Source organism: Entelurus aequoreus, linkage group LG07, assembly GCF_033978785.1.
Source record: "Entelurus aequoreus isolate RoL-2023_Sb linkage group LG07, RoL_Eaeq_v1.1, whole genome shotgun sequence".
In the NCBI taxonomy this organism is placed as follows: Eukaryota; Metazoa; Chordata; class Actinopteri; order Syngnathiformes; family Syngnathidae; genus Entelurus; species Entelurus aequoreus.
In genome coordinates this window covers 16357197-16380501 of record NC_084737.1, presented here as the reverse complement: position 1 = coordinate 16380501, position 23305 = coordinate 16357197, and the positions used below count along the sequence as shown (strand labels likewise).

General features: G+C 44.6%; 1 protein-coding gene across 1 annotated transcript in view; it reads left to right on the top strand.

The window, feature by feature from the left end:
• Window positions 1-23305, top strand: part of LOC133652974 (interferon regulatory factor 4-like) — a 33513-nt gene that overhangs the window by 258 nt on the left and 9950 nt on the right. Inside the window, exon 1 of the mRNA XM_062051946.1 lies at window positions 1-101. This exon is cut by the window's left edge and continues 258 nt beyond it. Coding sequence (XP_061907930.1) covers window positions 1-101 — 101 coding nt within the window. The remainder of the gene's footprint in view (window positions 102-23305) is intronic.

Here is a 23305-nt window from a genome sequence, read left to right as displayed (position 1 = left end):
GTCTGTGTTGGCACGACTCCCGCAAGACCATGGTCAGGATCCCCTGGAAGCACGCGGCCAAGAAGGACTACAAGCAGACGGAAGATGCCGCCCTCTTCAAGGTAAGCTTCTTCAGTCTTCAACATTTCAACACGCTGAACAAAACTCACACATCGAACACGTTTCTTCCTTCCACTGTCACGTGGAGGTTCATGGCCGCCCTCACACGACTAACTTATTACTTAGTATTCATCAGCTCTAGTTTAGAGCAGGGGTCACCAACCTGTTTGAAACCAACAGCTACTTCTTGGGTAGTGATTAATGCGAAGGGCTACCAGTTTGATACACACTTCAATAAATTGCCAGAACTAGCCAATTTGCTCAATTTACCTTTAACTCTATGTTATTATTAATAATTAATGATATTTACACTTAATTGAACGGTTTAAAAGAGGAGAAAACACGAAAAAAAATGACAATTACATTTTGAAACATAGTTTATCTTCAATTTAATAAAATAAAAATAAAAGTAGGTGACAGTGTCATCACCAGGAAAGATGAGGTCACCTACCTAGGTTCCATTCTAGAGGCTAACCTTTCCTGTGATAAAATGGCAACCAAGGTAATCAAAAAGGTTAACCAACGAACGAGATTTCTCTACAGAATTTCCTCTCTGGTCAACAAAAGCACCTTGAGGATTCTGGCGGGAACTCTCGTTCAACCCTTTTTCGATTACGCATGCACCTCCTGGTACCCTAGCACCTCCAAAACCCTCAAATCTAAACACCAAACATCTCAGAACAAGCTAGTCAGGTTACTTCTAGACCTCCACCCCAGATCCCACCTCACTCCTACCCACTTCTCTAAAGTGGGCTGGCTCAAGGTGGAGTACAGAGTTAAACAACTTGCACTGAGCCTAGTCTATAAAATCTGCTACACCTCCCTGATACCGAAGTACATGTCAAACTACTTCCTTAACGTAAATGACCGCCATAACCACAACACCAGGGGGTGCTCCACTAACCACGTTAAACCCAGATTCCGAACTAACAAAGGTCTTAACTCATTCTCTTTCTATGCCACATCAATGTGGAATGCGCTCCCAACAGGTATAAAAGAAAGGGCATCTCTATCCTCCTTCAAAACCGCAATAAAAGTTCACCTCCAGGCAGCTACAACCCCAAACTAACACCCTCCCCGGATTGCTAATAATCAAATGTAAACAATCAAATGCAGATACTTTTTCTTTTTCTTATGCCTTCTGATCTCTCTCTCTCTCTCTCTATGTCCACTACTTGATGTCCATATCCCCCCCCCCCCCTCCCTCCACACCCCTGTTTGTAAATAATGTAAATAATTCAATGTGATTATCTTGTGTGATGACTGTATTATGATGATAGTATATATGATAGTATATATCTGTATCATGAATCAATTTAAATGGACCCCGACTTAAACAAGTTGAAAAATGTATTCGGGTGTTACCATTTAGTGGTCAATTGTACGGAATATGTACTTCACTGTGCAACCTACTAATAAAAGTCTCAATCAATCAATCAATCAATCAATTTCGACTCTTTAAAATTCAAAATTCAACCGAAATAAAGAAGAGAAAAACTTTAAAAAATAATTTATGGAACATCATTAGTAATTTTTCCTGATTAAGATTAATTTGAGAATTTTGATGACATGTTTTAAATAGTTTAAAATCCAATCTACACTTTGTTAGAATATATAACAAATTGGACCAAGCTATATTTCTAACAAAGACAAATCATTATTTCTTCTAGATTTTCCAGAACAAAAATTTTAAAAGAAATTCAAAAGACTTTGAAATAAGATTTAAATTTGATTCTACAGATTTTCTAGATTTGCCAGAATAATTTTTTTGAATTTTAATCATAATTGTCATGTCTGTGTTCATGTTTTTGTTTGGCCATGTGCTGTTTTGTTTTTTGGACACTTCCTTAGTTCCTGGTTTCACTTCCTGGTTTTGTTTGTCACCATAGCAACCATTAGTTTCACCTGTTCCACGTTTGTACTCACACACACCTGTCTCACGTTTTCACAGTCATGTCATGCACCTGTTCACAGTTAGTCACGCACCTGTTTTCACTTATCATGTCACTATATAGGCTTTTCTGTTTCTGTTGTTCGTCCTGGCGACATCACCCATTCATGCCATGTCCACAGTTCCTTGTCACGTTAGTTCTTGTTTCATCTCTTGTCACGTAAGTTTTTGTTTGTTTAATGTTCATAGTTCTCCGCCATTGTGCGCGCCTTTTGTTTTCTAGTCAAGTTTTTTACCTCCGCTGTGAGCGCCTTTTGTTTGTACCTTTTGTTTGAGTTTATAGTAATAATTAAACTATGTCTTTACCTGCACGCCACGTCCGTTCCATTTCTTTTGCACCACGGGAGAGCAAACCACGCCACAGACCAAGTCTTGACAGATGTCGTCAGCACGAGAGCTCTCCCGCAAAAAAATGGGACAATTTTGACGAGGTAACGTGGGAGGTCCTGCGCGCCATGGAAGCCGAGACACTCCGCCATTCCCCCATGGAGCGCAGGGATCTCATGTGGGGTCCGACCGGCAAACTGGTGCCGATCAGCTCCCTTTGGTCCGAGGATGGCGCTGCGTCACCGCAGTCCCGGAAGCGCCGCTCCCAACGAAGGACGTCAGGGAGGGCTTCCACAAGCATTGGAAAGGACGCATCGTTCCCGCAAGCTCCTCCCCCTCCGGGCGGAAACGAGCTGCAGCCAGCCCGGCTTCCCCAGGACGACGTCACGCCGCTGCCAGTGGGTGACGTCATGGATTTTTTTCCCCTGAACTCTTTTTCTTGTCAGCCACATCCAACCAAAGACTCTAAATCCATGATTAAACATTACCAAGACATGTTTTTAGAAATCAGATCCTGTCAATCACAGTCACCCAATTTTCATGCCCCGCCCCCCAAGACTCAAGCCACGCCCATGTCACAACAGGTTTCTTTTTTTTCACCCACTCAATCACATGTAGAAAAAGAGAGACTTTTTGGACAGTTTGGAGGGGAGGATTCTACCCTCCTCCCGACCTCCCTCCACCCACCCCAAAAGACGGTTCCAGACCGCGGGGAGCGCGTCTGGGATCCGCTCCTTGAGGGGGGGGCTAGGGCTGGGAATTGTTCAGGTGGGGCGGGTCAACTTCGTCACGCCAAGCCACAGCCACCAGCACGACCCCCACCACCTGTCTTTCGACCTGCCAAGCCACAGCCACCAGCTAGGCCGCCACCACCAGTTTTTCGCCCAGCTCCACGCCAAGCGCCACCAGTACCTGCTCCACGCCAAGCGCCACCAGTACCTGCTCCACGCCAAGCGCCACCAGTACCTGCTCCACGCCAAGCGCCGTCAGTCGCAGCTTCACGACGCCAAGTGCCGCCAGTCGCAGCTTCACGACGCCAAGTGCCGCCAGTCGCAGCTTCACGACGCCAAGTGCCGCCAGTCGCAGCTTCACGCCGCCAAGTGCCGCCCGTCGCAGCCCCACGCCGCCAAGTGCCGCCCGTGGCTGCCCCACGCCGCCAAGTGCCGCCCGTGGCTGCCCCACGCCGCCAAGTGCCGCCCGTGGCTGCCCCACGCCGCCAAGTGCCGCCCGTGGCTGCCCCACGCCAAGACCAAAGCCAAGACCAAGACCCGCCAAGTGACCAAGACCAAGAACCGCCAAGTGACCAAGAACCGCCAAGTGACCAAGACCAAGAACCGCCAAGTGACCAAGACCCGCCAAGTGACCAAGACCAAGAACCGCCAAGTGACCAAGACCAAGAACCGCCAAGTGACCAAGAACCGCCAAGTGTCCAAGACCAAGACCAACCACGCCAAGTCCAAGACCAAGACCAAGACCAACCACGCCAAGACCAAGTCCAAGACCAAGACCCAGACCCTCGCCAAGACCAAGACCAAGACCCATGCCAAGACCAAGACCCTCGTCAAGACCCGCCACGCCAAGCTTCGCCGCCTGACGCACCACGCCAAGCTTCGCCGCCTGACGCACCACGCCAAGCTTCGCCGCCTGCCACGACAACGCGCCCACCTCCTCGTCGGCCAAGGATGTGGCCTTTCCATGGGCGTCCGCCACGCCAGGTGCGCCGACCTCCTCGTCTGCCACGAATGTGGCCATTCCCAGGTCGCCCACCTCGTCAGGTTCAGCGGCGGTCTACCCGCCGCCGCCACCTGACTCTGCCCCGGTGGATTCGGGGACACCTGGTCTGGCGACCCACCGCCATGTCCCCCTCCCCCCCTCCCATGACTCTTGATCCTGTTTTTTGTTTTTGGACATCTGGGATCTGTCCGTAAGGGGGGGGTTCTGTCATGTCTGTGTTCATGTTTTTGTTTGGCCATGTGCTGTTTTGTTTTTTGGACACTTCCTTAGTTCCTGGTTTCACTTCCTGGTTTTGTTTGTCACCATAGCAACCATTAGTTTCACCTGTTCCACGTTTGTACTCACACACACCTGTCTCACGTTTTCACAGTCATGTCATGCACCTGTTCACAGTTAGTCACGCACCTGTTTTCACTTATCATGTCACTATATAGGCTTTTCTGTTTCTGTTGTTCGTGCTGGCGACATCACCCATTCATGCCATGTCCACAGTTCCTTGTCACGTTAGTTCTTGTTTCATCTCTTGTCACGTAAGTTTTTGTTTGTTTAATGTTCATAGTTCTCCGCCATTGTGCGCGCCTTTTGTTTTCTAGTCAAGTTTTTTACCTCCGCTGTGAGCGCCTTTTGTTTGTACCTTTTGTTTGAGTTTATAGTAATAATTAAACTATGTCTTTACCTGCACGCCACGTCCGTTCCATTTCTTTTGCACCACGGGAGAGCAAACCACGCCACAGACCAAGTCTTGACAATAATAAGTTTGAAGAAATATTTCACAGATATTCTTCGTCGAAAAAACAGAAGCTAAAATGAAGAATTAAATTAAAATGTATTTATTATTCTTTACAATAAAAATATATATATTTACTTGAACATTGATTTAAATTGTCAGGAAAGAAGAGGAAGGAATTTAAAATGTGAAGTGAATTACATTTATATAGCGCTTTTTCTCAAGTGACTCAAAGCGCTTTACATTGTGAAACCCAATATCTAAGTTACATTTAAACCAGTGTGGGTGGCACTGGGAGCAGGTGGGTAAAGTGTCTTGCCCAAGGACACAACGGCAGTGACTAGGATGGCGGAAGCGGGAATGGAACCTGCAACCCTCAAGTTGCTGGCACGGCCACTCTACCAACCGAGCTATACCGCCCCAAAAGGTCTATGTGTTTAAAAATCCTAAAATCATTTTTAAGGTTGTATTTTTTCTCTAAAATTGTCTTTCTGAAAGTTATAAGAAGCAAAGTAGAACAATTAATGAATTTATTTAAACAAGTGAAGACCAAGTCTTTAAAATATTTTCTTGGATTTTCAAATTCTATTTGAGTTTTGTCTCTCTTAGAATTAAAAATGTCAGGCAAAGCGAGACCAGCTTGGTAGTAAATAAATAAAATTTAAAAAAAAGAGGCAGCTCACAGGTAAGTGCTGCTATTTGAGCTATTTTTAGAACAGGCTGGCGGGCTACTCATCTGGTCCTTACGGGCTACCTGGTGCCCGCGTTGGTGACCCCTGGTTTAGAACATGAATGTTCACTTTTTGACGATGTTAGTAAATCACATGTCGACTTATAATTACACAAAGATTCATTTTATCCATATTGATGATCATTGGCGTTGTTAGGCCTATTTTAGGAGGGCTCAAGCCCCCCTAAAATGTTCTTAAGCCTGTAGAGTCTATATAAAGTAATATACATTAGCCTATTGTTAAAATAATGAAAAAAAACATCATTAAATATATTTGTTTTATTGTATTGTTACATTAAAGGCCAACTGAAAGCCACTACTACCGACCACGCAGTCTGATAGTTTATATATAAATGATGAAATCTTAACATTGCAACACATGCCAATACGGCCGGGTTAACTTATAAAGTGCAATTTTAAATTTCCCGCTAAACTTCCGGTTGAAAACGGCTTTGGATGATGACGTATGTGCGTGACGTAGCCAGTGAAACAGAAGTATCGGTACCCCATTGAAAACAATACAAAATAGCTCTGTTTTCATCTCATAATTCCACAGTATTCTGGACATCTGCGTTGGTGAATGTTTTGCAATTTGTTTAATGAACAATGGAGACTGCAAAGAAGAAAGTTGTAGGTGGGATCGGTGTATTAGCGGCTGGCTGTAGCAACACAACAAGGAGGACTTACTTGGATAGCAGACACGCTAGCCGACGCTAGCCGCCAACCGCATCTGTGATCGGGTGAAGTCCTTCGTCACGCTGTCGATCGCTGGAATGCAGGTGAGCACGGGTGTTGATGAGCAAATGAGGGCTGGCTGGCGTAGGTGGAGCGCTAATGTTTTTAGCATAGCTCTGTGAGGTCCGGTTGCTAAGTTAGCTTCAGCGTCGTTAGCAACAGCATTGTTAAGCTTTGCCAGGCTGAGAATTATTAACCGTGTATTTACATGTACATGGTTTAATAGTATTGTTGATCTTCTGTCTATCCTTCCAGTCAGGGATTTATTTATTTTGTTTCTATCTGCATTTGAGCCAGATGCTATCACGTTAGCTCAGTAGCTAAAGAGCTTCGCCAATGTATTGTTGTGGAGATAAAAGTCACTGTGAATGTCCATTTCGCGTTCTCGACTCTCATTTTCAAGAGGATATAGTATCCGAGGTGGTTTAAAATACAAATCCGTGATCCACAATAGAAAAAGGAGAGTGTGGAATCCAATGAGCCAGCTTGTACCTAAGTTACGGTCAGAGCAAAAAAAGATATGTCTTGCACTGCATTCTAGTCCGTCACTCTAACGTTCCTCATCCACAAATCTTTCATCCTCTCTCAAATTAATGGGGTAATCGTTGCTTTCTCGGTCCGAATCGCACTAGCTGCGTTGAAAACAATAGGAAAATATGAGGAGGCGAACAACTGACTATGTCACGCTACTTCCGGTAGGGGCAAGGCTTTTTTTATCAGACACCAAAAGTTGCGAACTTTATCGTTGTTGTTCTATACTAAATCCTTTCAGCAAAAATATGGCAATATCCCGAAATTATCAAGTATGACACATAGGATGGATCTGCTATCCCCGTTTAGATAAAAAAAATCATTTCAGTAGGCCTTTAATAGCTGTTGTATTATTATCGGATGGCTTGTTAAACATTTCATAGGATTTTCAGAGGGAGGAAAAACCAAGACATTTAATATAAAATGTAAAATGAATAAATACATAAAAAGGAAAAGAAAAAAAATGGTTAAAAGCCATCGTCCCGGGGAGCATTTAATTTCGTCCCGTGCATTTTTTTTTACCGACGACTAAACTACGTTAATCTCAAGCCCTGGAAGTTACATTTTATTGTTTGCATTATTTGTTTCAGCATTGCACTTTGAAGATGGTCCCTCAGCTCTTCGACAGCTTTGGCTTTTTGTCAGATCAGCAGTCGGACTCTAAGACTTTCTTATTTACAGTATATATAAACGTTTCTCATTTCTATTCAGACTTCCATATATATTTAATTTCCTTAACGGCTTGCCATAATATATATATATATATAAATATATTATATACAAGCCAAATGATCCCAATCCAGATATTACTTTAATTCAAGTAATTAAGCAATATTTCCAGGGCTTGAATTTACAACCATTTTAGTCACATATGTGCCCAAAATGTAATCTGTGCAACTTCAAAATATTTGGGAACAAACAATTATTGTATTGTGAGCTAAAGTTGTGGCATTAGCCTCTATGTTGTGAATGAATAACATAGAGGCTAATGCCATGACTTTCATTGTGTTTCAGTGAAGGATCATGCAAGTAATTGTTTCTTGTTGATGCTGTAAACAAAATGTCACTGTGCAACCCCATGTTTGTTGTTGTACTGAACACAGATTGGAAATAAACCCACTGAAATAATGATAATAACAATGAATAATTTCTAAGTCTTTGTTAGCCGTTTGTGAAGTTTTGTGCTCGTGCGCTACGTTCGCTCGCATCCTGTGCATCTCCTGGGGGCTAAGCCCCCTCTGTCCTTAAAAGCTAGTGACGCCCCTGTTGATGATGTTAATAAATCACATGTCTACTTATAATTGATAAACTCACTAACAACTTTAGCACCGCTAAAGCAAAAAAGGGCCCCTAAAAGGCGCACCCCATGGTTTACAGAAGAAATTAGAGCTCATAAATTATCATGTAGAAAACTGGAACGCAAATGGCGCGCGACTAAACTTGAGGTTTTCCATCAAGCATGGAGTGATAGTTTAATAACGTATAAACGCATGCTTACCTTAGCTAAAGCTAAATATTACTCAAATCTCATCCGCCTCAACAAAAACGATCCTAAATTTGTGTTTAGTACAGTAGCATCGCTAACCCAACAAGGGACTCCTCCCAGTAGCTCCACCCACTCGGCAGATGATTTTATGAATTTCTTTAATAAGAAAATTGAACTCATTAGAAAGGAGATTAAAGACAACGCATCCCAGCTACAACTGGGTTCTATTAACACAAATACAACTGTATATACGACGGACACTGCCCTCCAAAATAGTCTCTCTATTTTTGATGAAATAACATTAGAGGAATTATTACAGCGTGTAAGTGGGATAAAACAAACAACATGTTTACTTGACCCACTTCCTGGGAAACTTATCAAGGAACTGTTTGTATTATTAGGTCCATCAGTGTTAAATATTATAAACTTATCACTTTCCTCCGGCACTGTTCCCCTAGCATTCAAAAAAGCGGTTATTCATCCTCTGCTCAAAAGACCTAACCTCGATCCTGACCTCATGGTAAACTACCGGCCGGTCTCCCACCTTCCGTTTATTTCCAAAATTCTCGAAAAAACTGTTGCACAGCAGCTAAATGAACACTTAGTGACTAACAATCTCTGTGAACCTTTTCAATCCGGTTTCAGGGCAAATCACTCTATGGAGACAGCCCTCGCAAAAATGACTAATGATCTATTGCTAACGATGGATTCTGATGCGTCATCTATGTTGCTGCTTCTTGATCTTAGCGCCGCTTTCGATACCGTCGATCATAATATTTTATTAGAGCGTATCAAAACACGTATTGGTATGTCAGACTTAGCCTTGTCTTGGTTTAACTCTTATCTTACTGACAGGATGCAGTGCGTCTCCCATAACAATGTGACCTCGGACTATGTCAAGGTAACGTGCGGAGTTCCCCAGGGTTCAGTTCTTGGCCCTGCACTCTTTAGTATTTACATGCTGCCGCTGGGTGACATCATACGCAAGTACGGTGTTAGCTTTCACTGTTATGCTGATGACACTCAACTCTACATGCCCCTAAAGCTGACCAACACGCCGGACTGTAGTCAGCTGGAGGCGTGTCTTAATGAAATTAAACAATGGATGTCCGCTAACTTTTTGCAACTCAACGCTAAGAAAACGGAAATGCTGATTATCGGTCCTGCTAGACACCAACATCTATTTAATAATACCACCTTAACATTTGACAACCAAACAATTAAACAAGGAGACTCGGTAAAGAATCTGGGTATTATCTTCGACCCAACTCTCTCGTTTGAGTCACACATTAAGAGTGTTACTAAAACGGCCTTCTTTCATCTCCGTAATATCGCTAAAATTCGTTCCATCTTGTCCACTAGCGACGCTGAGATCATTATTCATGCGTTCGTTACGTCTCGTCTCGATTACTGTAACGTTTTATTTTCGGGCCTCCCTATGTCTAGCATTAAAAGATTACAGATGGTACAAAATGCGGCTGCAAGGCTTTTGACAAAAACAAGAAAGTTTGATCATATTACGCCTATACTGGCTCACTTGCACTGGCTTCCTGTGCACTTAAGATGCGACTTTAAGGTTTTACTACTTACGTATAAAATATTACACGGTTTAGCTCCAGCCTATCTCGCCGATTGTATTGTACCATATGTCCCGACAAGAAATCTGCGTTCAAAGAACTCCGGCTTATTAGTGATTCCCAGAGCCAAAAAAAAGTCTGCGGGCTATAGAGCGTTTTCTATTCGGGCTCCAGTACTCTGGAATGCCCTCCCGGTAACAGTTAGAGATGCTACCTCAGTAGAAGCATTTAAGTCCCATCTTAAAACTCATTTGTATAATCTAGCCTTTAAATAGACCCCCCCTTTTTTAGACCAGTTGATCTGCCGTTTCTTTTCTTCTCTCCTCTTCTCCCCTGTCCCTTGCGAGGGGGAGTTGCATAGGTCCGGTGGCCATGGATGAAGTGCTGGCTGTCCAGAGCCGGGACCCCGGGTGGACCACTAGCCTGTGCATCGGTTGGGGACATCTCTGCGCTGCTGACCCGTCTCCGCTCGGGATGGTTTCCTGTTGGCCCCGCTGTGGACTGGACTCCCGCTGATGTGTTGGATCCACTGTGGACTGGACTTTCACAATGTTATGTCAGACCCACTCGACATCCGTTGCTTTCGGTCTCCCCTAGAGGGGGGGGGTTACCCACATATGCGGTCCTCTCCAAGGTTTCTCATAGTCATTCACCGACGTCCCACTGGGGTGAGTTTTTCCTTGCCCGTATGTGGGCTCTGTACCGAGGATGTCGTTGTGGCTTGTACAGCCCTTTGAGACACTTGTGATTTAGGGCTATATAAATAAACATTGATTGATTGATACTTATAATTACACAACTATTTATTTCATCCATTTTGAGGATGTTGATAAATCACATGTCTACTTATAATTACACAACTATTTATTTAATCCATTTTGAGGATGTTAATAAATCACATGTCTACTTATGATTACACAACTATTTATTTAATCCATTTTGAGGATGTTGATAGATCACATGTCTTCTTATGATTACACAACTATTTATTTCATCCATTTTGAGGATGTTGATAGATCACATGTCTACTTATGATTACACAACTATTCATTTCATCCATTTTGAGGATGTTAATAAATCACATGTCTACTTATAATTACACAACTATTCATTTCATCCATTTTGAGGATGTTAATAAATCACATGTCGACTTATAATTACACAACTATTAATTTCATCCATTTGGAGGATGTTAATAAATCACATGTCTATTTATAATTATACAACTATTCGTTTCATCCATTTTGAGGATGTTAATAAATCACATGTCTACTTATAATTACACAACTATTCGTTTCATCCATTTTGAGGATGTTAATAAATCACATGTCGACTTATAATTACACAACTATTCATTTCATCCATTTTGAGGATGTTAATAAATCACATGTCTACTTATAATTAGACAACTAATCATTTCATCCATTTTGAGGATGTTAATAAATCACATGTCTACTTATAATTACACAAATATTCATCTAATCCATTTTGAGGATGTTAATAAATCACATGTCTACTTATGATTACACAACTATTCATTACATCTATTTTGAGGATGTTAATAAATCACATGTCTACTTATAATTACACAAATATTCATTTAATCCATTTTGAGGATGTTAATAAATCACATGTCGACTTATAATTACACAACTATTCATTACATCTATTTTGAGGATGTTAATAAATCACATGTCTACTTATAATTACACAAATATTCATTTAATCCATTTTGAGGATGTTAATAAATCACATGTCTACTTATGATTACACAAATATTCATTTCATCCATTTTGAGGATGTTAATAAGTCACATGTCGACTTATAATTACACAAATATTCATTTAATCCATTTTGATGATGTTAATAAATCACATGTCTACTTATAATTACACAAATATTAATTTAATCCATTTTGAGGATGTTAATAAATCACATGTCTACTTATGATTACACAACTATTAATTTCATCCATTTTGAGGATGTTGATAAATCACATGTCGACTTATAATTACACAACTATTGACATCATCCGTTCTAACTATGTTAATAAATCACATGTCTACTCAGGGGCGTCACTAGCTTTTAAGGACAGAGGGGGCTTAGCCCCCAGGAGATGCACAGGATGCGAGCGAACGTAGCGCACGAGCACAAAACTTCACAAACGGCTAACAAAGACTTAGAAATGATTCATTGTTATTATTATTATTTCAGTGGGTTTATTTCCAATCTGTGTTCAGTACAACAACAAACATGGGGTTGCACAGTGACATTTTGTTTGCAGCATCAAAAAGAAACAATTACTTGCATGATCCTTCAAGATACACTGAAACACAATGAAAGTCATGGCATTAGCCTCTATGTTATTCATTCACAACATAGAGGCTAATGCCACCACTTTATCTCACAATACAATAATTGTTTGTTCCCAAATATTTTGAAGTTGCACAGATTACATTTTGGGCACATATGTGACTAAAATGGTTGTAAATTCAAGCCCTGGAAATATTACTTAATTACTTGAATTAAAGTAATATCTGGATTGGGATCATTTGGCTTGTATATAATCAGTGTTGGGTTAGTTACTGAAAACCAGTAACTAGTTACAATTACTAGTTACTTAATTTCAAAAGTAACTCAGTTACTAACTCAGTTACTTACATCAAAAAGTAATGCGTTACTGTGAAAAGTAACTATTTAGTTACTTCTTTTTTTCTTCTTTTTTTTAAAAGCTCCCATTAATGCCCTTTTAGCCTTCATTACAATACTGCTATTGCACTGGAGAATAATACAATCAGTTGATCAACTTGACATGCATTTTTATTTTCATTTTAACATAATTAATGAAAAACAGTGCAACATAAAAAGGCATTTCTCCTTTCTTTAAACTTGGACCAATGACCATTAATAAAAAACAACTGAAAGTGCAACATAAGAAGGCACATCATCTTCCTTGAAACATAAATAGTGAAATAAAGCCTGACGCTGCTGTCTTCCACACTTGGAGCCATGGATTGTAGAATCCTTGTTTTCAGTGGCAGGATCATTGACACAGATGGTGAAGTTTCAGTGCTCAGTAGAGATGTAACACTTTTGAGGGGTTTAAGCACCTGGAGGACCTCCTCTGCCACTCTCACATCATCATCAGACAGAAGAACGACACCGCAGCGCTTCTGTTTCTAGCCGATACTACATAAAAAATAACGTAAAATAACGCAGTAACGCATCATGTAGTAATGGTAACCGAGTTACTGAATATAAAAAAATAACGCGTTAGATTACTAGTTACCGCCGAAACTAACGGCGTTACAGTAACGCCTTACTTTGTAACGCGTTAGTCCCAACACTGTATATAATATATTTATACACATATATATTATGGCAAGCCGTTAAGGAAATTAAATATATATGGAAGTCTGAAAGAAATGAGAAACGTTTATATATACTGTAAATAAGAAAGTCTTAGAGTCCGTCTGCTGATATGAAAAAAAGCCAAAGCTGTCGAAGAGCTGAGGGACCTTCTTCAAAGTGCAATGCTGAAACAAATAATGCAAACAATAAAATGTAACTTCCAGGGCTTGAGATTAACGTAGTTTAGTCGTCGGTAAAAAAAAAATGCAAGGGACGAAATTAAATGCTCCCCTTTTCTTTTTCTTTTTATGTATTTATTCATTTTACATTTTATATTAAATGTCTTGGTTTTTCCTCCCTCTGAAAATCCTATGAAATGTTTAACAAGCCATCCTATAATAATACAACAGCTATTAATGTAACAATACAATAAAACAAATATATTTAATGATGATTTTTTTTCATTATTTTAACAATAGGCTAATGTATATTACTTTATATAGATTCTACAAGAAACACAAAACTTAAAAACTAAATGATTTACAATTGCAGACACCAGGTTCTTGTTCTGCAGTGCTGTGTGCTAATGTGCTTCGTACACCTGCAGGACCGCAAGCAAGGTCGCAGAGAAAATGCGGACTGGATTTTGGGGGATGTGGGCATTTTCTATATGAACAACGTAAATGACCGCCATAACCACAACACCAGGGGGTGCTCCACTAACCACGTTAAACCCAGATTCCGAACTAACAAAGGTCTTAACTCATTCTCTTTCTATGCCACATCAATGTGGAATGCGCTCCCAACAGGTATAAAAGAAAGGGCATCTCTATCCTCCTTCAAAACCGCAATAAAAGTTCACCTCCAGGCAGCTACAACCCTAAACTAACACCCTCCCCGGATTGCTAATAATCAAATGCAAACAATCAAATGCAGATACTTTTTCTTTTTCCTATGCCTTATGATCTCTCTCTCTCTCTCTCTCTATGTCCACTACTTGATGTCCATATCCCCCCCCCCCCCAACCCCCCACCCCTCCACACCCCTGATTGTAAATAATTTAAATAATTCAATGTGATTATCTTGTGTGATGACTGTATTATGATGATAGTATATATGATAGTATATATCTGTATCATGAATCAATTTAAGTGGACCCCGACTTAAACAAGTTGAAAAACTTATTCGGGTGTTACCATTTAGTGGTCAATTGTACGGAATATGTACTTCACTGTGCAACCTACTAATAAAAGTCTCAATCAATCAATCAAACAAGTCCAAGGACCGCAAGCAAGGTCGCAGAGAAAATGCGGACTGGATTTTGAGTGATGTGGGCATTTTCTATATGAACAAGTCCAAAGACCGCAAGCAAGGTCGCGCGAGAAAATTCGGCCACTTTACAATGAATATGTCGGCATGTATTTGTAAAAATAAAAAAAATAAAAATAAAAATATATATATATATATTTTTTTTTTTTAACACCAAATTATTTAGGGGGGCTTAAGAACATTTTAGGGGGGCTTGAGCCCCCCTAAAATAGGCCTAACAACGCCAATGTGTCTACTTATAATTACACAAATATTTATTTCATCCATTTTGATGATGTTAATAAATCACATGTCTACTTATAATTACACAACTATTCATTTCATTCGTTTTGAGGAAGTTTGTTGTGTACAGAGAAGGGAAGGAGGCGACACTGTGGACTGGACTTTCACAATGTTATGTCAGACCCACTCGACATCCGTTGCTTTCGGTCACCCCTAGAGGGGGGGGGGGGGTTACCCACATATGCGGTCCTCTCCAAGGTTTCTCATAGTCATTCACCGACGTCCCACTGGGGTGAGTTTTTCCTTGCCCGTATGTGGGCTCTGTACCGAGGATGTCGTTGTGGCTTGTACAGCCCTTTGAGACACTTGTGATTTAGGGCTATATAAATAAACATTGATTGATTGATTGATTGACAACCAGGGCACAACTGCGGTTCACAAGGTTTATTCAAACCTTTGATGAATACGTGGCGTGTGTATGCTACTCTAAGTGAATGAGTGTAGACTATGTGTAATATTAATAGTGTAAATGTTACCAGGAGTTGTTGTCTGTGAGTGTTGGTTGTATCTTTCGTCAAGTCCAGAGGGGTAAGGCAAAGAGGCAGTTCGTGAACAGGCAAGAGGTCGAGGGCAGGAACGAGGCAGCGTGGTCTGGGTCCGAGCAGAGAGGTCGTGGATCGAGGAAGTCAGGTACTGCGGAAGACACAAGGGACATGAACAAGGGAGACACGGAGAGAGAGCAAATAGCAAAGCACAGGGGCGGGAATGCCAGACGTGATGCTTACTGGGAAGATTAGCGACGTTCTGCCAAAGGTTCCTCGGGTCCGCTGGTCTTTATGCCGCTCCCCCTCGTCAAGTCCAGCTGTGCTGATAAGTGATTGTTTGCAGGCTTGTTGCTGTGTGGGTGTGTTGTGCTCAGCGCGAGCAGAGGCGTGTCTGAGCATGCTGCCAGCAGAGGGGTTAGTAGAGGTGCCTGCAGCTCCAGCTGCAGAGGAAACGCGGGTTCGACTCGGCGTCATGACAGTACCCCCCTTATGCGAGGCCCCCGACGAGTGCCGGGGAGCATCAGGATTGGCACGGTAGAAATCCTCCAGAAGAGAGGGATCGGCAAGATAGGAGGCAGGAACCCAAGATCTGTCTTCTGGCCCATATCCCTCCCAGTCGACCAGATAAACGAGCCCCCTACCTTGTCAACAGACCCTGAGGATTTCCTTGACCGTCCAAACCTGATCTCCGTTCGCCAAGAACCTCGAGGGTGGGGGGGCAGGGGCAGGAGGGGACAGAGCGCTCTCCGCTACCGGTTTAATCTGGGACACATGGACCACTGGGTGCCGCTTGACCGAGGGTGGAAGAGCCAATTTGACAGATACAGGGTTTATGATGGACAAGATGGCAAAAGGACCAACGTAACGTGGTGCCAATTTTCTAGATGGTACCTGGAGGCTGAGGTCCTTTGTGAGTAGCATAACTTGTTGTCCTGGCCGATAGGACGGGGCCGGAATGCGATGACGGTTGGCGTTGCGGCACATCCTCTCGGAGGCCCTCTCTAAGGCCGCACGAGCGGCTCTCCACACCCTCTGACACCGCCTAATATGAGCCCTAGTCGAGGTCACAGCGATTTCCAGTTCCTGTTGGGGAAACAAGGGAGGTTGATAGCCCAACGAGCACTCAAATGGGGACATACTGGTAGCGGAGCTCTTCAAGGAGTTGTAGGAAAATTCCACCCAAGGCAAAAACTTGCTCCAGGACGTGGGTTGACGACTGGCGACACAGCGTAGCATGGTCTCCAAGCTTTGGTTTGCCCTCTCAGCCTGCCCGTTGCTTTGGGGATGGTATCCCGATGTGAGGCTGACCGAGGCCCCGATTCCCTTGCAGAAGGCTCTCCATATTTGTGACGTAAACTGAGGCCCTCGGTCAGAGACGATGTCCACTGGGATACCATGTTGCTTGACGACGTGTAGTGTGAGAAGATCAGACGTCTCTGAGGCAGAAGGTAACTTGCGCAGAGGAATGAAGTGGGCTGCCTTGGAGAAACGGTCAACAATAGTAAGAATGGTGGTGTTACCTCTGGAGGCTGGGAATCCCGTGACAAAATCCAGGGCCATGTGTGACCAGGGACGGGCAGGAATGGAGAGAGGATGAAGGAGACCAGCAGGAGGCCTGTGTGACGTCTTACTACGGGCACAAGTAGTCCAAGCAGCGATGAACTCACATGTATCCTTGGCCATGGATGGCCACCAAAAACGTCTTCGCAGCAGCGATAGGGATCGTTGAAAGCCTGGATGGCAAGAGAACAGACTGGAGTGCCCCCCAATCCAGGACCCTGGATCGTAGCTCCCGGTGGACATAAAGCTTGTTGGGTGGTCCACCTCCCGGTCCTGGATTGGCGCGCAGCGCAGACTTGACCAGGTCCTCCACCTTCCAAGTCACCATTCCAACGATGCGAGTGGGAGGGAGGATGGGCTCCGCCACAGACGGACAGGTGGTCTCTTTCACGAATAACCGGGATAGTGCGTCAGCCTTAGTGTTCTTAGACCCAGGCCTGAAAGAGAGCACGTAATTGAAGCGGGAGAAAAACTGCTGCCACCTTGCCTGGCGATTGTTGAGTCTTTTGGCAGCTTGGATGTGCAGAAGGTTGCTGTGATCGGTCAGGATCTGGAACTGGTGTCTAGCTCCTTCCAGCCAATGTCTCCATTCAGCCAGGGCCTCGTGGACCGCCAATAATTCCCTATTCCCAGCGTCGTAGTTTAGCTCGGCCTGGGTCAGGCGCCTAGAGAAAAAAAACACAGGGTGAATCAAATTGTCCCTTCTGGACCGTTGTGAGAGAATAGCCCCAATCCCAGAGTCTGAGGCGTCCACCTCCACCAGGAAAGCACTGTCTAAGTCGGGGTGGACGAGAATGGGGGCTGAAACGAAACGCTCTTTTAAGTCCTCAAAGGCCTTTCTAGCCAAAAGTGTCCACACAAAGGGCACGTTAGTTGACGTGAGGGAGTGGAGCGGTGCAGCAACCCTACTGAAGTCCCGAATAAATCGCCGGTAGAAGCCGGCGAAGCCGAGGAACCTCCGAAGTTCCGTCCTAGTAGTAGGTTGAGGCCACTCTCCTACGGCCTTAACCTTCTTCGGGTTGGGTCTTATGTGCCCCTTTTCGACCACAAATCCCAGGAACTCCACTGAAGAGGAGTGGAAGCTGCATTTCTCTGCCTTCACGAATAGACGATTCTCCAGGAGACGTTGCAGGACACGCCGGACATGTTGCTGGTGGTCAGAGAGGTTACGGGAGAAAATCAGAATGTCGTCCAGGTATACTACCACGAATTGGTCCAACATGTCCCGGAGGATGTCGTTGACAAGTGTTTGGAAAACTGCAGGTGCGTTGGTAAGACCAAAAGGCATTACCCGGTACTCATAATGCCCCATATGGGTGTTGAAGGCCGTTTTCCACTCGTCCCCCTCTCTGATCCGTACCAGGTGATAGGCGTTACGGAGATCCAGTTTGGTGAAGACGGTAGCAGGTGCCAAGGACTCGAAAGAAGAGTTGAGTAGCGGAAGAAGGTACTTGTTCTTGATGGTGATGTTGTTTAGGTGACGGTAATCAATGCAGGGCCGAAGGGACCCGTCCTTTTTGGCCACGAAAAAGAATCCTGCGGCCAATGGAGACTTGGACGGGGTAACGATGCCCGAGGCAAGGCCCCCCGTAATGTATTCCCTCATAGCCTCCTTCTCTGGAAGAGACAGATTGTAAAGGCGGCTAGAAGGCAGAGTAGCGTCAGGGAGTAACTCAATGGTACAGTCATAGGGTCTATGAGGGGGTAGTCCCTGTGCACGTACCTTGCTGAAGACCTCGGCTAAGTCATGGTAGCAAGCAGGGACCAGGGATAAATCGGCCGGGGGAGTCGTGGTAGTGGAGTGGTGGACCGGAAGGGACGCTGACCTGAGACAGTTGGCCATGCAGGGTGTGCTCCAAGCCAGGATTTTTCCAGAAGTCCAAGAGATATGGGGGTTGTGGAGACGAAGCAAAGATCTTCCAAGAACCAGTGGGGCTACTGGAGCTTCCAGCACCCAAAGGCTGATGGTCTCCCTGTGGTTACCGGAAATAGTCATGGAGAGGGGCTCCGTGCGGTACTTGATGGGGCCCAACGGCCGTCCATCCAGGGCTTGTGCAGGCAGTGTCTTGTCCAGGGAGATCAGGGGAATGCCCATCTGCCGGGCGAACTCGTAGTCCAAAAGACTCTCGTCTGCTCCAGAGTCCACAAATGCCTCCACTTGTACGCTCCTCTTGTCCCAGGCCAGAGTAGCGGGTAGCAGAATGTCTGGGTTTTCTTCCTTACGGGGAAATAAAGTATGGCTCACCAGGATTCCCTCCGCCTTGAAAGAAGGAAAAGGTGGGTTTCTAGAAGCTGCTCTCTGGCCTCTCTCTGCTGCACGTTCACAAAGTCTTAGATCAAATTGGAGGGCCAACTCGATGAGGTCTTTGCAGGAAGTAGGTCTGTCTCTCAGCAGACCGTCCTTAATCTCCTCAGAGAGGCCGCGACGGAACGCGCTTTGGAGCGCCCGGTCCTCCCAACCGCTGTCCGCCGCCAGGGTCCGGAATTCCAGGGTGTAGGCTGCCACGGAGCGTGAGCCCTGCGAGATGGAGTGCAGACGTCCGGCCGCATCCCCCCCCTCCTTGGGGTGATCGAAGACGGCCCGAAATTCAGCACGGAAAGCACAGTAGTCAGAGTTGAGACCCACGGTCCTGTCGACGGCGGCCGTAGCCCACTTAAGTGCCGGTCCGGAAAGCAAAGCAAAAATGAATGCAATCTTGGCGCCATCGGTGGAATAGCGGGAGGGCTGATGACAAAAAATGAGGTCACATTGTACCAGAAAACCCCTACATAGCTCAAAGTCTCCCTCAAAGGGCCTCGGACTGGCAATCCTGGGTTCCCGTTCCAGACTGCAGTGTTCAGGTCTCCGGACTTGGGACGCATGTGGGGGTACCACGGGCCTAGGACTGGCCCCAGGGCATAGGCTGTCCAGCCTAGTATACAGTCGGGAAAACGCTCTATCCAGACTGTCCTCAAGAGCAGAAAAACGAACCTGATGCTCGCTCACGACGGAACTAAGGATAGCCAGGTCAGAAGTTCTGGATGGCCGGGCCTGGGGCTTGCCGTTGTCGCCTGGTTCCGACATGTTGTGGCCAGAACGTACTGTTGTGTACAGAGAAGGGAAGGAGGCGACAACCAGGGCACAACTGCGGTTCACAAGGTTTATTCAAACCTTTGATGAATATGTGGCGTGTGTATGCTACTCTAAGTGAATGAGTGTAGACTATGTGTAATATTAATAGTGTAAATGTTACCAGGGGTTGTTGTCTGTGAGTGTTGGTTGTATCTTTCGTCGAGTCCAGAGGTGTAAGGCAAAGAGGCAGTTCGTGAACAGGCAAGAGGTCGAGGGCAGGAACGAGGCAGCGTGGTCTGGGTCCGAGCAGAGAGGTCGTGGATCGAGGAAGTCAGTTACTGCGGAAGACACAAGGGACATGAACAAGGGAGACACGGAGAGAGAGCAAATAGCAAAGCTCAGGGGCGGGAATGCCAGACGTGATGCTTACTGGGAAGATTAGCGACGTTCTGGCAAAGGTTCCTCGGGTCCGCTGGTCTTTATGCCGCTCCCCCTCGTCAAGTCCAGCTGTGCTGATAAGTGATTGTTTGCAGGCTTGTTGCTGTGTGGGTGTGTTGTGCTCAGCGCGAGCAGAGCCGTGTCTGAGCATGCTGCCAGCAGAGGGGTTAGCAGAGGTGCCTGCAGCTCCAGCTGCAGAGGAAACGCGGGTTCGACTCCGCGTCATGACAATGTTAATAAATCACATGTCTACTTATAATTACACAAATATTTTTTCATCCATTTTGATGATGTTAATAAATCACACGTCGACTTATAATTACACAAATATTAATTCAATCCATTATGATGATGTTAATAAAACACATGTCGACTTATAATTACACAAATATTAATTTAATCCATTTTGAGGATGTTAATAAATCACATGTCGACTTATAATTACACAAATATTCATTTCATCCATTTTGAGGATGTTAATAAATCACATGTCTACTTATAATTACACAAATATTCATTTAATTTATTTTGATGATGTTAATAAACCACATGTCGACTTATAGTTACACAAATATTCATTGCATCCGATTTGATGATGTTTATAAATCACATGTCTACTTATAATTACTTATATTACTTATAATTATAACTGCAATGGTACGTAAAACTTTGAAATAGGTGGCTGACTCTGATTACTCCCAATATAAATAACATTTGTGTTAATTACAACAAAATGTGTTCGCACAGTAGCCTGCTCACAGCCAGATTTGAATTCATTTGAAATTGTTGTAATATTCGGTTTGCAATCTTTTATATTCAAACGTGCCAGCATATCAAAAAGAATATGAAAGACTTTGACTCTTGTTTGATTCCTCACTTTATTATTACAACCCAAAATGATGGCCGACATAAATAGTCCTTACAAATACGAATATGAATATGAAGCATCAAATGCATTGGTGAAAAAGTGAATGTTGTGTTCTTGCCTCGATCTTTTTGACGTTGTGGAAATCAAATGTAGGCAGCACGATGCACCAGTGGTTTGTACCCGTGCCTCAAGGCAAGAAAGTTCAGGGTTCAATTCCCGGGCTCTGGGTCTTTCTGTGTGGAGTTTGCATGTTCTCCCTGTGACTGCGTGGGTTCTCTCCATGTACTCCAACTCCCTCCTACCTCAAAAGACATGCACCTGGGGATAGGCCCCTCCCACCTCTAAAAACATGCACCTGGGGATAGATTGATTGTCAACACTAAATTGTCCCTCGTGTGTGAATGTTGTCTGTCTGTGTTGGCCCTGTCATGAGGTGGACACTTGTCCAGGGTCTACCCCGCCTTCCTTGTCCAGTGTATGCCACCTTCTTTGTCCAGGGTGTACACCACCTTCCTTGTCCAGAGTGTACACCACCTTCCTTGTCCAGGGTGTACACTACCTTCCTTGTCCAGGGTCTACCCCGCCTTCCTTGTCCAGGGTGTACCCCACCATCCTTGTCCAGGGTGTACCCTGCCTTCTTTGTCCACGGTGTACTCTGCCTTCCTTGTCCAGGGTGTGCCCTGACTTCTGTATCCAGGGTCTACCCTGCCTTCCCTGTGCAGGGTGTACGATGCCTTCCTTGTCCAGGGTGTACCCAGACTTCTTTATCCAGGGTCTACCCTGACTTCCTAGTCCACGGTGTACCCTGCCTTCCTTGTCCAGGGTGTACTCTGACTTCTTCATCCAGGGTCTACCCTGACTTCCTAGTCAAGGGTGTACCCTGCTTTCCTTGTCCACGGTGTACCCTGCCTTCCTTGTCCAGGGTGTACTCTGACTTCTTCATCCAAGGTCTACCCTGACATCCTAGTCCTGGGTGTACGCTGCCTTCATTGTCAGGGGTGTACCTTAACTTTTTTATGCAGGCTGTACCCTGCCTTCTTTATCCAGGGTCTACGCTGCCTTCATTGTCAAGGGTGTACCTTGACTATTTTATGCAGGCTGTACCCTGCCTTCTTTATCCAGGGTCTACCCTGACTTCCTAATCCAGGGTGTACCCTGTCTTCCTTGTCCAGGCTGTACCCTGCCTTCTTTATCCAGGGTCTACGCTGCCTTCATTGTCAGGGGTGTACCTTGACTTTTTTATGCAGGCTGTACCCTGCCTTCTTTATCCAGGGTCTACCCTGACTTCCTAATCCAGGGTGTACCCTGTCTTCCTTGTCCAGGGTGTACCCTGACTTCTTTATCCAGGGTCTACCTTGACTTCTTAGTCCAGGGTGTACACTGCCTTCCTTGTCCAGGGTGTACCCTGACTTCTTTATCCAGGGCCTACCCTGACTTCCTAGTCCAGGGTGTACCCTGTCTTCCTTGTCCAGGGTGTACACTGCCTTCTTTGTCCAGGGTGTACCCTGACTTTTTTATCCACGGTCTACCCTGACTTCCTAGTCCAAGGTGTACCCTGCCTTCCCTGTACAGGGTGTACCATGCCTTCCTTGTCCAGGGTGTACCCTGACTTCTTTATCCAGGGTCTACCCTGACTTCCTAGTCCAGGGTGTACCCCACCGTACTTGTCCAGGGTGTACCATGCCTTCCTTGTCCAAGGTGAAGTGAATTATATTTATATAGCGCTTTTCTGTAGTGACTCAAAGCGCTTTTACATAGTGAAACCCAATATCTAAGTTACATTTAAACTAGTGTGGGTGGCACTGGGAGAAGGTGGGTAAACTGTCTTGCCCAAGGACACAACAGCAGTGACTAGGATGGCGGAAGCGGGGATCGAACCTGGAACCCTCATGTTGCTGGCACGGCCACTCTACCAATCGAGCTTTACCGCCCCAGGGTGTACCTTGACTTTTTTATTCAGGGTGTACCCCGACTTCTTTATTTAGGGTCTACCCTGACTTCCTCGTCCAGGGTGTGCACTGCCTTCCTTGTCCAGGGTGTACC